At 39.4% G+C, this 16,821-nt stretch overlaps 1 protein-coding gene across 1 annotated transcript in view; it reads right to left on the reverse strand.

Annotated features, from left to right (window-relative positions):
- Positions 1 to 941: 941 nt before the first annotated feature.
- LOC115720858 (respiratory burst oxidase homolog protein B) overlaps positions 942 to 16,821 on the reverse strand; it is a 59,491-nt gene continuing 43,611 nt past the window's right edge. Inside the window, exon 12 of the mRNA XM_061110808.1 lies at positions 942 to 1,276. Within this exon, the coding sequence (XP_060966791.1) occupies positions 1,170 to 1,276 (107 nt within the window). The 3' untranslated portion in view covers positions 942 to 1,169. The remainder of the gene's footprint in view (positions 1,277 to 16,821) is intronic.

A 16,821-nucleotide genomic window follows, 5' to 3' on the forward strand; every position in this document is an offset into this window, starting at 1 on the left:
CCATCCCCGATCGCCCCCGCTCTTTGGAGCCCTCCTCCTCAAGATTGGCTCAAGTGAAATTGGGATGTTAAAGTAGCAGGGGAGCACATGTGTATTGCACTTGTTGCTAGAGACTATCTAAGTAAAGTGCTTTGGCTGCATACAGCAAAGTTGGATATTTCAGATGCTTTCTGTGGTGAGGCAGTCACTGTTCGTCTAACTCTTAAAGTGGCTAAGGACAAAGGCCTCAAGTTTATCCTAGTAGAAAGCGATTCTAAGGTTGTAATCAACTCCCTCAACAACTTAGATACTAGATGGGAAGTTGAGAACTATTCCTTATTTTGTAAAAGAATATTTTCCTCATTCGTTGGTTGTTTATTTTATATTACTACTAGACCTTGTAATTTTATGGCTCATAATGTGGCCAAGTGGGCTTTTGCCCATAATCAGTTTGGGCGTTTTTGCCATCTCGTCTATTCCTATGAACTTATTTTGTATCGAGAGGTCTGAAATCTATTTAAATTGAACGTTTCTTTGAAAAAAAAAACTCAAAGGGGTAATTTAGTCAATTTAATCATTCTCATTATATTTCCTCATAAAGTAAATAAGATAAATCACTATCATTCCATTTTCAAGCAGTTTTAGTAAACAACATATTATAAATATTGATTCTGATTATTCTTTATTAATTTTGTTATATTTCTCTATTACTTTAGATTGATTTTGAATACCGTGTATGTAGATATAATATATGAATTTGTTGAAGTTAGAAATTCTCTTTGTGAAAAACAAATTTCGTGTCTCTTATATAAAACTCTCGGTATAGGTTCATCAGTTCTCGAACTGGGCCTAGCACACCGCAATAAAACACATTTAATAATTAAAATGCTAGAGTTAACCACAATTATTTCTTAAGAAATAAAACAAAACAAACACTTTCATTCACAACAAATAAAAAGATGAATAATTAACTCAAAATGATAATTTAGCAAATTTGAGCATTTTGATTATGTTTCCTAACAAAGTAAATAAGATAATTCATTATCATTCTATTTTCAAGCAGTTTTAGTAAACAACATATTATAAATATCGATTCCGATTATTCTTTATTTATTTTATTACATTTCTCCATTACTTTATTCCGATTCTGAATATTGTATATGTAGATATAATATATGCATTCGTTGAAGTTAGAAATTCTCTTTGTGAAAAACAAATTTCGTGTCTCTTATAGAAAACTCTCGACATAGGTTCATCAATTCTCGAACTGGGCCTGCCACACCGCAATAAAACACACCTACAATAATTAAAATGCTAGAGTTAGCCACCATTATTTCCTAAGAAATAAAACAAAAACAAACACCTTCATTCACAACAAACAAACAGATGAATAATTAACCATAAAAAACATTCATTCTTATTATATGTAAATAAAAAATCTAAAAAGTAGTTTTAGTTTGATATTTTTAATGTGTATTAAAAATAAGTATTAATATTTAATATTCACTGTTTTTAAACCATATATTAATTGCTATAATTGCAATTGTTGTTCTTACTTAAGTAACTTGTGTGAGTATAAATGTTGTTATTTGTTTAACTGTTTTGTATAGTTGTGATTAGCTGGGGGACAAATTGAGTGTGTTAGAGAGAATTAGTGAAAAAGCTTCTTGCTTTAGTAGCATGTGTAAGTATCATCTTCAAATACTTTTCTCATAAAATAATTTTTTAACGTTTTCACTCTCTTCCTTCCTCTTTTATCTGTTTTTCTTTCTATTACAATATGTCTACAAGATCTAATAGAACTATATGCTATTTTGAATTAAAATATGTAATGAAATTTAATTTTGAAATGTACAAATAAAAATATAATAACAATATGTTACACAAAGTTTTGATAAACACCATTGATGTTCCCTAAGAATATTCATTGAAAAATTATTATGAGTTAGTAGTATATTAATATTAGGGGTGTTCATCAAACCGCCCAAACCGCTCAAACTGTCCGTACCGCACCACACTGCAAAAAAAATACGGTTTGAAATTTTTTGCGGTGTGGTTGAGGTTTGAATTTTTCCTAAACTGCATAGTGCGATACGATTTGCGGTTTTGAATTATTAATATGCAGTTCAAACCGCACTGCACTGCACATTATAAAAATACCAATTTTTATATTCATTTAGGTCCAATATATGAATATTCAACTCAATATCTTATGATATTTTGACAAGTTTTGCTCAAGATTTGTTGTATTTGTAATAGTTTAATTATTTAAAGATAGTCTAAACCGCAAAAACCGCACCGCACCGCACCGCACTATTTTTTGTAGTGCGGTTTTTGTAGGTTTTTAGTTTTGCAGTGCAGGTGCAATTTGGAAAATTTGAAAAACTGCATGTGTAGAATTGATTTAAAAAAATGATCAAAAACTGCACCACTCGCACTGCGAACACCCCTAATTAATATGAGAGCATGAAAAAGAAGAGTAAGACATTGCATCCTAATATTTGTAGTGAATATTTTTAAATACTATATAAATATTTTTTATATGAATTTGGTACATGAGTTACAATTCTATTTTTTTATGATGTAAAATATTCAAAACTTCTTATATTTTTTTAAATTGTTTAGAAAAATACAATGCTGAAAGTAATTTAGATAACTTATTGCTCACACATATAAATATCAAAATTTATAAGCACATATTAGCTAACTTAATTTTTGTTTCATAAGGCTCTGTTCGGTAACAATTTTAAAAGTAGATTTTTATTTTTTTAACCAAAATTATAAAAATATGGTTTGAAAGTAACGTTCGGTACAGGATTCCAACACCCAGGGCTTGGAACTAACACGTAGTAAGTGTTTGGATGTGGGACCCATACCTAAACTCAAACCTGAACCCAAACTCGGGCCCTGACCCAAACCCAGACCCGCACCCAAGACTTAGGTCCGAGTCCGAGATTGGGTTTGAGTTTGGGAAATAGAATCTGACTAGGACCCAAACATAGACCCGGACCAGGACGCAGACCCGAATCAAAACTCATCTCGGGAATCGGGACACGAACCTGAACCCAGACACAAACTTGGACCCAGACCCCGAGCCAAGACCCAGACCGGGATTGGAGACTCAGACCTGGGCCCAGGACCCAGACCTAGATTGGGGACCCAAACTCAAAATTAGAACCAGAATCGGGACCCAGGACAGGGACTAGGACCCAAGACCTTACCCCGGTCTCTGTCCCAAACCTAGACCCAAACAAGGACACGAACCGACACCCAGGATCTGAATCAGAATGAGACAGGGACCTAAGATTGGGATTCAGATCTTGACCCACGACCCAAGGCTTGGACCCATCCCGTAGTCGGTGTCCAAATCTTGGAATCATACCAAGACCCGAACCTTGAACCATTACCAGACCAGGACCCAAACCCAGAATCGAACCCGAGACCCGAAATCAGAACAAGTACTGGAATCGGGACCCTGGAACAGGAATTGGACCTGGACCAAAAACTAGATCTAGACGAGTAACATAACACGGACCCGGACCTAGACCGGTATCTATACCCAGACCCAGACCCAGACTTCTACCAGTACCTGCGACCCAAAAACTCGAAACCCAGGACCGGTGACCTGGGACTTTGACTAGAACCAACACCTGTAACAGAACCCTGAGCGAGACCCAAACCCAAACCCAGACCAAGACCCGAACCCATACACAGACTGAAACTTGGACCCAGAACCAAACCCAGACCCAGACTCGGACCCAGACCCGGACTCATACCAGAACTAAGACTCGGACCAGGACCGAGATCAGGACTGGGACCCATACCCAAACAAGGACCAAGACCAAAACCTAGACTAGGACTAGAACCCAGATTGGGACACGGACCGAGACCCTGGACCGAGACCTGCGACCCGAGACCCAATACTCAGACTCAGGACTTGAAAATTGAACCGTGTCCCAGACCTACACTGGGCCAAGACTCGAGACAAGGACTAGTACCAAACACAGACTGGGACTTGCACTTAGATTGGGACCCTAACCCAGACCGGGACGTAGGACCCTAACTTGAATCGGGGACCCGGACCCATGACTTAGGACCCAAGACCCAAACCTAGACCCAAACCTAGACTTAAGACCCGTAGTAGGACCCAAGACATGAGCTAGAATTGGCCCAAGATCTGGATTTGGACCCGGGACCGAGGACCCAAGACCTGAGGCTTGGACCCGACCCATAGTCGGTGTCTAAATTATGGAATTGGACCTAGACCCAGATCCAAACACGGACCAGAACCAGAACCTGTACCAGAACTTGAACTAGACCCAAACACGGACCTAGACCCAAACCAGGACTCAGACCCAGACCCAAACCCAAACCTTAAATCGTACCCTGTGACCCGAAACTGAAATTTGAACTATAAGCGGACTCTAAACCCTAAAACTTAAACCTTAAACCTTAAACCCTAAATCCAAAAGTCTTTACACTTCCCCCTAAACCCTATGCCCAAAACCCTAAACCCTAAATTCCTAAACACTAAACCCAAAACCCTAAACCCTAAACCCTAACCTAGACACGGGCCCAGACCCATACCCATACAAAGATTCGAACCCAAGACCCAAACCCGGACTCAGGTCCAGACCCACACCTAGACCCAGACTCAGGATCTGAACCCAGACCCAAACCCAAAACAGAACCTTGTCTTGGACCTAGACCTTGATTCAGACCCGGATCGGGATCTTGACCTAAACTCGAATAGGGACCTGGACTAAGACCGGGACTCGAACCCAGACTCAAACTTGAACCTGTACTGGAACCTAGACTTAGACCGAAACTCGGGATCCAAACCTGAACCTAAACTTGGACCTAGACCCGGAACTAGGATCCAGACCTAGATGGGGGACTTGGGCCCCAAACCCGAACTTGGACCCAAACCTGGACTAAGGATTCAAACCTAGATGGGGGACTTGGACCCAAAACTAGGCCCTGAAACTGGGATCGAGACCCAAAACTCGACCCCAGACTTGAGACACGAGACAAGGCCTTGGACTCGAAACACAAGACCTGACTACTGGGACACAACCCCGAACGTGGACCAAAACCCAAACATAGGATGCCGCCCTAGACCCGAGGCCAGAACTGGAATAACATGGACCTGGATTCGTATCCAGACCCCAACCAGGATCGAAACTCGATCGTGAATCTAGAATTAGAATCGGACCACGTTTGGGACTTAAACACAAACCTGAGACAGTAACAGGACCCAAACGTAAACCGAAACTCAAACCAGAACCTATACCTCGACTTGGACCCTAACTAGGACCTGTGACATGGGACCTAAACCAAGACCGGGACCTAGACCCAGACCAGACCCAAAAACTAAGGGCCGGACCTTGGACCTAAGAACAAGACTCAGACTTAGGATCTGAAACTTGGACCCACACGAGGACTGGGACTCGAACTCGAACCCGAACCCAAATCAAGACCTGGACTCAGACCGGGACTTAAGACCCGAAATTAAACCGGAACACGAACTTGGACCCAGACCGGGACCTAAGACTTGAATATAGATGGGGGACTAAGAACCTGGAATTGGGCCCCAAAACTGGGACTAGAACTGGGGCCTCAGAACTTGGATCGGGATCCAAGATCAGGTCCGAGTCTTGGTCCCAAATCCAAACACCAACCACATGTCGAGTCTAGTTCGAGTTCTGGTACGGGTTCGTATTCTGGTCCAGCTCTGGGTTTGGGTCCAGGTCCAATTCCCAAATTTAGACACTGACTATGGGTCGGGTCCAAGCCTTGGGTCTTGGGTCCTAGGTCCTGGGTCTCGGGTCCAAATCCAGATCCTGGTCCAGTTCTAGCTCATGTCTTGGGTCCTGGTTTGGGTCTCAAGTCGAGGTTTGGGTCTTGGGTCCGGAGTCATGGGTCTCGGTCCCCAATTCAGGTCAGGGTCCTAGGTCCCAGTTTCGGTTAGGGTCCCAGTCTGAGTCCAGGTCCCAGTCCGTGTTCAGTACTTGTACTTGTCTCGGGTCTTGGCCTGGTCTGGGTCTAGGTTGCAGTTCGGTTCTCAGGTCCTACGTCTGAGTATCGGGTCCCGGGTCCCTGTCCAAGTCCAGGTTCTAGTCCCAGTCTAGGTTCAAGTCTCAGTCTTATTCTTGGTATAGGTCTGAGTCTTAATCTCGCTACGGGTTAGAGTCCTTGTTTTAGTACGAGTCAGGGTCTGGGTCTTGCTGTGGGTCTCAGTCCGTGTTTGGGTTCGGGTCTTAGTTAGGGTTTGGGTTTTGGTACGGGTTTGGGTTCTGGTCCAGGTCTTAGGTCATGGGTCCTGGGTTCCAGGTTTTAGGTCACAGGTCTTGGCGCAACTCTTGGCCCGAGTTCGGGTCTGGTTTTGGGTATCAATCCCGGTCTAGGTCTAGATTCGTGTATAGTTCTGCATCTAGATTTGGTTTTGTGTCAGGGTCCAATTCCTTTTCCAAGATCCCGATTTCGGTTCTTGTTCTGATTTTTTGTCTCGGGGCCGAGTCTAGGTTTGGGTCCTAGTCTGGCAATGGTTCCAAGATCTAGACACTGACTACGGGTTGGTTCCAAGCCCCAGGTCGTTGGTCAAGATTCGGATCCCAATCTTGGGTCTCGGTCTCGTTCCAATTCGGATCTTTGATCCCGGTATGTGTCTGTGTTTGGGTTCGGGTCTGGGACTAAGATCGGGGTCGGGTCTTGTGTTCCAGTCCAAGTCCTTGGTCTCCATTCTAGTTCTAATTTTGACTTTGGTCCCTAATCTAAGTCTAGGTCCTGGGTCCAGGTCAAAGTCTCTAATCCCGGTCTGGGTTCTTGGTCCGGGTCCTTGGTCTGGGTCTGGGTCCAAGTCCATGTCTGGGTTTTGGTTCGAGTTCGTGTTCCGAGTCTCGATTCAAGTTTTTATAGGGGTCTGCGTCCCGGTCTGTGTCTGGGTCTGGGTCCTAGTTAGATTCTAGTACCCGAACTCAAACCAAGACTTGAATTCGAACCCAACTCAAGAGTACAGGTCTGGGTCTAGGTTAGGGTCTGGGTGCGAGTCTAGGTCTGGTTTTGAGTCCGGTAATGGGTCCTAAATCTAAACACTTACTACATGTCTGGTCCAAGCCTCAGGTCTAAATCAGGGTCACGGTCTCAGATCCTAGTCTAGTTCCACTACGGGTCCCAGGTCCCGATCTGGGTCCAAGGTCAGGGTTTGGGTCTTGGTCGGGTCTTGGGTCTCGGTCCTAGTTTCGATGCCCGTGTCTCTAGTCTAGGTCCCCCATCTAGGTACGAGTCCTAGGTCCCGATCCGAGTCCAGGACCCAGTCGTGGTTCAAGTCCTGAGTCGAGTCGGGGTTCGGGTTCCGATCTTGGTCTAGGTCCAGATGTGGGTTCGAGTTTAGGTCTAGGTTTGGGTTTGAGTCCCGAGTTTCGATCTAGGTCTGGGTTCTGTGGCCTAGGACCAGGTCCCCCATCCAGGTCTGGGTCCATGTTCGGGTTTGGGTCCTAGTCCTAGTTTTTATTTTGATTCAGTGTCTGGGTTCAAGTTTGGGTCCGGGTTTGGGTCGTGTTCAGAGTCTTGGTCTGAGTCAAGGTCCGGGTCTGGATCTAGGTCCGGATCCCGATTTGGGTCTGGGTTCGGGTCTGTATCCTGGGCCTATATATACTACCAACATTTTTCATTTCTAGGACGCTAAATTGAATAGTTTCAAGAGGAGACTTTGAGTTTGAGAGAGAAAGAGATTGAGATGTAAAGAGAAAAATGAGAGATTGGGTTTTGTTTTGTATGAAGAATCTTTTGTAGATGAAGAAGATTGAGAGTTGAAACACTTTGAGAGATCCAACACAGAATCCTTCACAACTGTATTATGCATGTTCTTACTCTATCGATAAAGAGGATTTAGTGGTGTTTCAAAACTTGAGTAGAGTTATGATCACATCGATCTATCGGACTTGAACCAGTATATATCTTGGTGTTAATTTTATCATTTTACTACTTTAATCATTTCTAATTTTTAATAATCTGCTCATTCGTGTTTTCTCTGATTACTATTTTGTGTTTGTTATTCTTGTCATTTATAACTATTTGGTGATTAAATTTTAGTTGATTTGATTTTTCACTTTAGTCCTAATTTGCCAACAAATCAGAGCTTGGTAGTCCATCAACAACATAGAATTAAGATTATTTCCGTTGCAATTCATGAAAAAAAATAGTTTATGTCATCAATGGCGAGATTCGAATTGGAGAAGTTCGATGGAACTAGGGACTTTGCACTAAGGAGAGAAAGTTTAAAAGGGATCCTAGAGCATCAGAAGGTCTCTAAAGTTCTTGGCAGGGGTGTAGAAAGTCATCCAATCCAATTACAACTGATCGATCCAATCCTAATCAATCTAATAGTATTAGATATCCAATCATAATTGGATCAGATTGGATGTAAATTTTGAAAATCCAATCGGATTGGATGGGACATTCGATCTAATGGATAATTGAACTGATCCAATCCACTTATCATCCAATTATATTTATTTAAAATATATTTATAATTTCATATATTTAATATATTTATTTAAAAAATATATTAATTGATTTTATTCTTATTGTGTACCTGTACACATGAGATTAAAGAAAAAAAACTTAAATCTAAAATATTAATTCTCATCTTCCTAAACATTAATAAAATTATCAATGCGTATTGAATAAATTTTATTTTTTGGCAGTTTTATTATAGGATCATGAGAATTAGGTTGGACTAAACTAATGTTTATTATGTATGTTGAATTATTAGGTTTTAAATTATGTTTATATATATATATATTTCTTTTTATTGAAATTAGCTTAAATGGTAGCTAAAATGAATTGGATGGATCCAATCCAATCCAATAGAAAACCAATTAATGCATCTAATGGTTAGAATCGATCCAATCTAATACATCTATTGGAATGGATCGGATCGAATGACTCAATTTGGCTGGATTGGATCAGATGACAAAATCCAATGTCTAATAAATAATTAGATTGGATCAGTTGGGTCCAAATCCATTGGATTTGATCCAATGAATACCCCTAGTTTTTTAACATGAGAAGTTATTGGCCGAAAACAAATTGAAAGAGAAAGCAAAATTGGAAGAGATGGCATATTATACGATCATCATGTATCTGTCAAACAGTGTTTGAAGAAAACTCATCACAGAGAAGACGGTGAAAGGATTCTAGAACAAGTTGGAAGAATTATACTTAAAACCATCAATTGCTAGAAAGGTTATACGGTTTTAGAATGATTTCTTCTATTTCTTTAGATGATAATATTGAGAGGTTTAATGAAATTATTGTAGGATTGGATAATATAAATCAAAAGGTTAATGAAAAAAGCCACACCACCATTTTGTTGAGATCGCTCCCAATTGCATATCAAGAAGTCAAGGCTGCTATCATGTGTGGCAGTGACGTGATTGTATTAGAGGATGTTCTTGCTGAACTTAAGTCAAAGGATTTTGAATTGCAATTGGAAAAGGAATCCAAGAAAGAATAAGTGTATCTAGAAAGAACAATATCACCTAAAAAAGTAAGGTCGAAGAGTAAACACCATCACTCTCAATCAAGATCGAATTCTAGAGAGAAGGAAACTCAAAAGTGTTACTTTTGTGGAAGGTTTAGACACTTGCAAAGATTTTGCAAGAAGGAAAAGGAGCAGTGAGGCTTCTACAAATCTCACGATGGAGATAGGAAGGACAACAGACGACATCACCGTAGGAAGGATTCAACTGTAATCCCAGAGGATAGTGATGATTGCTCAACATATGGAGAATAATTCTTCATCTCAAAATCTTCAATGAACATGTATTGGATTCTTGACTCTGTATGCACTCATCACATGTGTCCAAGTCAAAAATCATTTTTTTAACTATAGATGAGTTGATGGAGGTAAAGTTCTAATGGGAAATGATGATTCATGCAAGATCATTAGAACCAAAAAGGTTGCAATCATACAGTATGATGGTGAAATCAAGGTTCTGACAAACGTAAGGTACATTTCAAACTTAAGATGAAACCTCATATCCCTAGGTGCACTTGAAGATGAAGGTTACAGATACAAGTCCATGCAAGGAAGCATGGAGATCACTAAAGGTTCATTGATAGTGATGAAAGGTGAAAAGATCAATGGTTTATATATTCTCCAAGAAGAAATTGTTCCAATCGGAGAAGCAAGTTTGGTGAAAGGGCTAGAATTAGATATGTAGGTGTGGCATCACAGACTTTGGCATATCAGTGAACAAGGCCTCAAAAAAATGCACAAACAAGGTATAACTGAAAATTTAAATTCTTGTGCCTTACCATTTTGTGAAGCTTATGTTTTATGGAAACAACATAAGCTGAAGTTCACTCTGGCAAGGCACACAACTAAGAAGATACTTGAATATGGGCATGATAATCTTTGGGGCCATAAAAAGTTCTCACTCATTTCGGTAAGCAATATTTCCTTTCTGTAGTTGATGATTGTAACAGGTGTGTTTTGACTTATTTGCTAACAACTAAGATTGAGTGTCTAGAACAGTTTAGAATTCGGAGAACTCAGGTGGAAAAAAAATCAACCTTAAAGTTAAGAACCTTAGGATAAACAAGAGGTTAGAATTTATTAACTCTGAATTTGATAAGTTGTGTCAGGAGTATAGGATCACTAAGCATAATAGTGAAGACCGCAGAGCAAAATAATGGATCTAAAAGGATGAACCAAACCTTGTTGAACAAAGTTAGATGCTTATAGTTTTGTTCTAGATTAGAGAAACCATTTTGGGAGAAGCTCTAACAACTACAACCTACCTTATAAATAGAAGCCCAAACCAAGTTATAGGCTTGAAAACCCCTTATGAAATGTCGTACAACAAAATCCCAAACCTCACATTTAAGAACCTTTAGGGGTACAACATATGTACACCAATCTATTGATGAGCTGGAATCTAGATAAGTTAAGGGAACTTTCCTAGGTTATGCCTTATGTACAAAGGGGTATAGAATTTACATTTCTAGGAAGGGTAGACAAACGGTTGTGAGTGATAGAAATGTTGTTTTTAATGAGTTGGAATATGCTCCCTTGACATCCAGGAAAGGTAGTGTGTCTCCATGTGATATAGAAAAAATAGGAAACAAGAACACTACACGCATGGAAGTGGAATACAGAGTGAAACATCCTGACGAAGGTTCACAGCTGGAAGCTATGTGGAACTGAAAGACAGTGTGCAGACAGAAGCTGTTGTTGAGTTGGAAGATAACAAAGACTAAATAAGGCTTCAAAATTACTCAGACAGATAGGTTTGAAAGGTTCTTAGTTGGCGCGTGATAGAACCAGAAGAGAGATTCACCCTCTGACAAGGTTTGCAGAAGCACACTTAATAGCTTTTGCACTAGACGCAGTACAACAAATTAAAATTGAAGAGCCCAAAAGCTAGGAACAGGAAATTTCAGGTGAAAACAAGTCCAAATGGCTTTCATCCATGGATGGGAAGATGGATTCACTCTAGAAGAACAAGGCTTGAGTAGTGGTACCAAAGCCAGAGAACAAAAAGATTGTGGAGTGCAAATGGATTCTCAAGGTGAAAGAGAAAAATTGATAAGAATGAACAAGTGTGGTTCAAAGCTAGGTTAGTGGCTAAGGGCTTAATCAGGTTGAAGGAATTGATTACATTAAAATCTCCTGACGTGTGGTAAAAAACAAGACAATAAGACTTTTTTTCAATGGATTCTAAGATGAAGAGATCTACATGAGGCAACCACCTGGGTTTCAGGTGGAAGGAAAAGGAGTTGAGCTAGTTTGCAAACTCAATAGGTCCATATATGGTTTAAAACAGTCCCAAGATAGTGGAACAAAATATTTGATTCTTATATGCAACAGATTGGGTTCAAACGATCAACATATGGTCACTACTTATATTTTAAGAACCAGGAGTAATCAATAACTGTGTTTTCATTGCTGTATGTGGATGATATGCTCATCGTGAGCAAGGATAAATTAATGATCAAAAGTATCAAAGCCAAGCTTAAAAGAGAATTTTAGATGAAGGAGCTTGGACTAATTCAAAAGATACTTGGTATTGAAGTTTGTAGGAGCAAGAGGGAAGAGGCGATAAACTTAAAGCAGTTTGGGTACATCAAGAAAGTTATTCAAAAGTTCAACATGGAAGTTGCAAAGAGTACATCTGCTATATTTGGTTGAAAGTTTGTTTTGTCAAAGGAATAGTGTCTGAACGGTTTGCAGGGGAAAGAGAAAATGAAGGATGTACCCTATACAATGGTTTTGGGATTTTTAATGTATGTAATGTGAGCACCAAACCGGACATAGCTCATTCACTAAGCATCATAAGTCGTATCATGTCCAATCCAGACATTGAACATTGGAAGGCCCTTAAAAAGTTATTAAGGTACTTAAAGGGCACTTGAGATTATGGTCTGACCTATGAGAAAGAAAAAGTAGAATTCGAGTTAAAAGGGTTTGTGGAAGGTAACTATGCCTCAAACAGAGATACCAGAAAATCAACCACTTTCTACGTTATCTTGACAAACCAAAAATGTATATATTAGAAGGCCCAGTTACAGTCTATGGTCGGCCTTTCAACCGCAGAAGCAGAATTTATGGCAACGACAAAAGAATTCAAGGAAGCGTTATGGTTTTGGGGAGTTTTGTTTATATAAAAAAATAAGATGAGGAGTGACTTTTTACTCTGATAGTGAGTCATCCATCTATCTTATTATCATGAAAAGAGCAAACATATAGACATATGACTCTACTGGATTAGAGAAAAGATAGAAGAAGGATTAGTTGATTTAGATAATGTCAAAATGGAAGATAAACTTGCTGATGTTGGTACTAAGGTCTTAACAGTAAAAAAGTTCAAGCATTGCTTGGACTTGATCAATCTCAAAAATTAGTAAACTGAGATTTTTGGAACATCAACCATGATGGTTGTATACTTTCTTCATCACCGTTAATATTTTCATTTGATGTAACTAGGTGGAATTTATGGTATAGTTCCTCTTAATGAAAAGATCTCCATATGACTGTTCAAGTAATGGAAATTTAGTTATATCCAGGAAGTATGTTCCCAGATAGCAAACTTGTCCCTCTAGAAGGAGTCTTCCGAAAGGGCGTTCCCGGATGACTATCATATCCACTCCAAATGTAGTCTTCTAAGAAAGCTAGTGCCCCCCCCCCCTTCAAAAAAAAGGAGTTTCAGATGGCTAGTTGTTCCTCCTGGAAGAGTGTTCCGGATAGTCGACTCGAGCTGGCCCATTTCCTATCCAGAAGCTCCTTCAGCACACGCTTCGCTCCTTTGTCAAGGAAGCGTATGTCTCATCCAGAAGTGCCTCGTCTTGTGCTGATGTGGAGATTCTATTTCGAGGAGGTTGTTAAGTTTTTTTATAACATAACTAACTTAACAACTTATTAATTGTAGCCTCCGACCTTAGGATCTTTATCCTAAGCTTATATATACCACCAACACCAACACTTTTCATTTGTAGGACACTGGATTGATGAGTTTCAAGAGGAGACTTTGAGTTTGAGAGAGAAAGAGATTGAGAGGTAGACATAGAAGTATAAAGAAAAGAGAGAGATTGGGTTTTGTATGAAGAATCTTCTATAGATGAAGAAGATGCTTGGGCAAGAGTTTGAGAGCTGAAACACTTTGAGAGATCCAACAGAGAATCCTTCTCGACTGTATTGTACGTATTCTTTCTCAATCAATAAAGAGGATTTGGTGGTGTTTCAAAACTGGAGTAGAGTCATAGATTACATCGATCTATCAGACTTGAACTAGTATATATCTTGGTGTTAATTTTATCATTTTACTACTTTAATTACTCCTGATTTTTAATACTCTGTCCATCCCTATTTTCTCCTATTACTATTTTGTGTTTGTTATTCTTGTCATTGCTAACAGTTTGGTTAGTAAATTTTAGTTGATTTGATTCTCCACTTTAGTCCTAATTTTCCCACAAAGAGCTTATGTATATTGTTACATGGGAATACCCTTATTGATGCCTAGCCATTAAATTGATGCTTCTGCATTGCTTCAGTGTATGGTGTTTCCAACCTTGAGAGCAAGGTTATTTTATAAGAGATGGTGTATAAGGGATGCTCAAGGTATCTATATTGTTACATGGGAATACCCTCATTGATGCCTAGCAATTAAATTGATGCTTCTGCATTGCTTCAATGGTATGATGTTTCCAACCTTGAGAGAAAATATATTTTTGAAGACGGGGTTGTGATGGCCAAGCCCAAGTCACATTGGACCTCTCTTTAATGGAAAACCAAATGAAAGTATGGGCTAGGCATAAAGTCGATGGGAATATATAGTAAGCTTTATTAATAGTTTGGATGTTGGTTGTTTGGTGTTGGTTACAATTTGAAACCCTTCAAGGGGTAGTTATAGTTGCTCACCCCTTACACTTTATGGTTAGAATCATTTCTTCTAGATCCTTCTTTTACTAGAAGGAATTATATCTAAACAAATCTAAATGTTTCTAGAGTTCAACATACTAGTATATTCTAGACTTAATCTAATCTAGAATTTTCTTAAGTTCTTAGATAATTTTTCTACAAGTTTATAGAAATTTCTAGACTAAATTGTGCAGAAATGTGTAAAGAATTCTAATACTCCTCCTTGGTACACATTTCGGTAAATCCAATCATGTTTCGTAGTTGCTTGAATTTGCCTCTTGGTAGTGCCTTTGTGAATATGTCTGCTACTTGCTCTTCAGTCTTATAGTTCTTGAGCTCGATTTCTTTGTTTGCTTCTGCTTCCCTGATGAAATGGTACTTGATGCTTATATGCTTAATTCTACTGTGAAATACTGGATTTTTTCCTAATGCTATAGCTGATTTGCTATCACAATATATCTTTGTAGCCTCCTTCTGTGATTCTCCCATGTCTTCTAGTATTCTTTTAAGCCATATAGCTTGGCTTGTAGTCATTGCTGCTGCAATGTACTCTGCTTTTGTTGATGATTGTGCAACAGTTGCTTATTTCTTTGATGCCCAAGAAAATATTCCTGATCCAAATGTGAAGGCATATCCTGACGTGCTTTTCATGTCCTCTATGGATCCTGCCCAGTCACTATTTGTGTACCCAACACGTTTTGAGTCACTTGTAATTTTGCGCAATATTCTGTAGAATTTTGTTCCTTACAAGTATTTGAGGATTCGCTTGGCTATTCCGTAGTGAACTTGACTTGGATCATGGATGAATATTGATAGGAGACTAACTGCGTACATTATGTCTGGTCTTGTAGCAGTTAGATATAGTAGGCTGCCAATTAGACTTTGAAATTTTGATTCATCATCTTTTGGTGAGCCATTTTCCTTCTTAAGAGCTTTGTTGTTGTCTAACGGAGTTGATACAGTCTTGAATCCCTCCATTTTTAATTTCTTTAATAGTGTCTCTCTATACTTCTTTTGTGAGATGAAGATCCCATATTCTTTTTGAGTTATTTCGATCTCGAGAAAGTAGAGTCTTAGTCCCAGGTCGGTCATCTCAAAATTTTTCATCATGTCTTCTTCAAACTTCTTTATCATCTTCTCATTATTGCCTGTGTAGATGAGATCATCAACGTATAAAGAGACAATTAGTATATCATTCGTACCTTGAGTTTTGATGTAAAGAGATGGCTCACTCTTGCTCTTCTTGAATCCTTGCTCGGTAAAGTAATTGTCAATTCTGTTATACCAAGCTCGCGGAGCTTGCTTTTGGCCATATAAAGCCTTTTTCAATCTAAGAACTTTATCTTCTTGTCCTTGCGCTACGAACCATTGAGGTTGTTCCACATAAATTTCTTCTTCAAGATAACCATTTAGGAATGCTGACTTCACATCGAGTTGAAAAATCTTCCATTTGTTTTGTGCGGCTAGAGCTGTTAAAGCCCTAATAGTGTTGAGGCGTGCAATTGGAGCAAATGTTTCGTTGTAGGCAACTCCGTATTGTTGTGAGTATCCTTTCGCAACTAACCTTGCTTTGTGTTTTTGGATAGAGCCATCTACGTTGAGCTATGTCTTGTAGATCCACTTGACTCCTATAGTATCTTTGTCTTGTGGACAATCTATAAGCTCACAAGTCTCATTCTTCACAATCATCTTTATCTCTTCATTCATAGCTTTTCTCCATACTTCTTGTTGTTGAGCTGCTTCAAAACTTTCTGGCTCTATAAGTACTAAGTTGCATGTCTTGTAGATTTCTGATAGTGGTCTTGTTCGCCTTATTGGTGAGTCTGGCAGAGATTCTATGACTTGTGCATGTTGATTCTCCATGGTAGGTTGAATTGGAACATCATTTTGTTCTTGTCTTGGCAGCAGAGGAATGTTGATTATCTTTCTTTCAATTTCTTGTGTCTCCTAGTTGTATGCAGCATCTTAATCAAATTTTACGTCTCGATTGATTATTAGCTTGTTTGTTTCTACGCTATAGAGTCGAGAACCTTTTGATTGAGTAATATAGCCTAAGAAGATTCCTTTCTCAGTCCTCTCATCAAGCTTGCCTCTTTTCTCTTTTGGAATGTGACTGAAGCATATGCAGTCGAAGACTTTGAGATGCTTTGCTGATGGCTTACGTCTGCTCCAAGCTTCGATTGGCATCTTATTCTGCACAGCTTTGGTTGGACATTGGTTGAGCAAGTAGACTGTAGTGCTTACTGCCTCTGCCCAAAATCGTTTTGGGAGACCTTTCTCTAGCAGCATGGCTCTTGCTGCCTCCATAACAGTCCTGTTTTTCCTTTCAGATATGCCGTTTTTTTTTCTGGTGTGTATCGAGCAGTGAGTTGGTGCTCCATCCCTTCATCTTCACAGAACTTGTTGAATTCATTAGA

Source organism: Cannabis sativa, chromosome 2 (assembly GCF_029168945.1).
Source record: "Cannabis sativa cultivar Pink pepper isolate KNU-18-1 chromosome 2, ASM2916894v1, whole genome shotgun sequence".
In the NCBI taxonomy this organism is placed as follows: Eukaryota; Viridiplantae; Streptophyta; class Magnoliopsida; order Rosales; family Cannabaceae; genus Cannabis; species Cannabis sativa.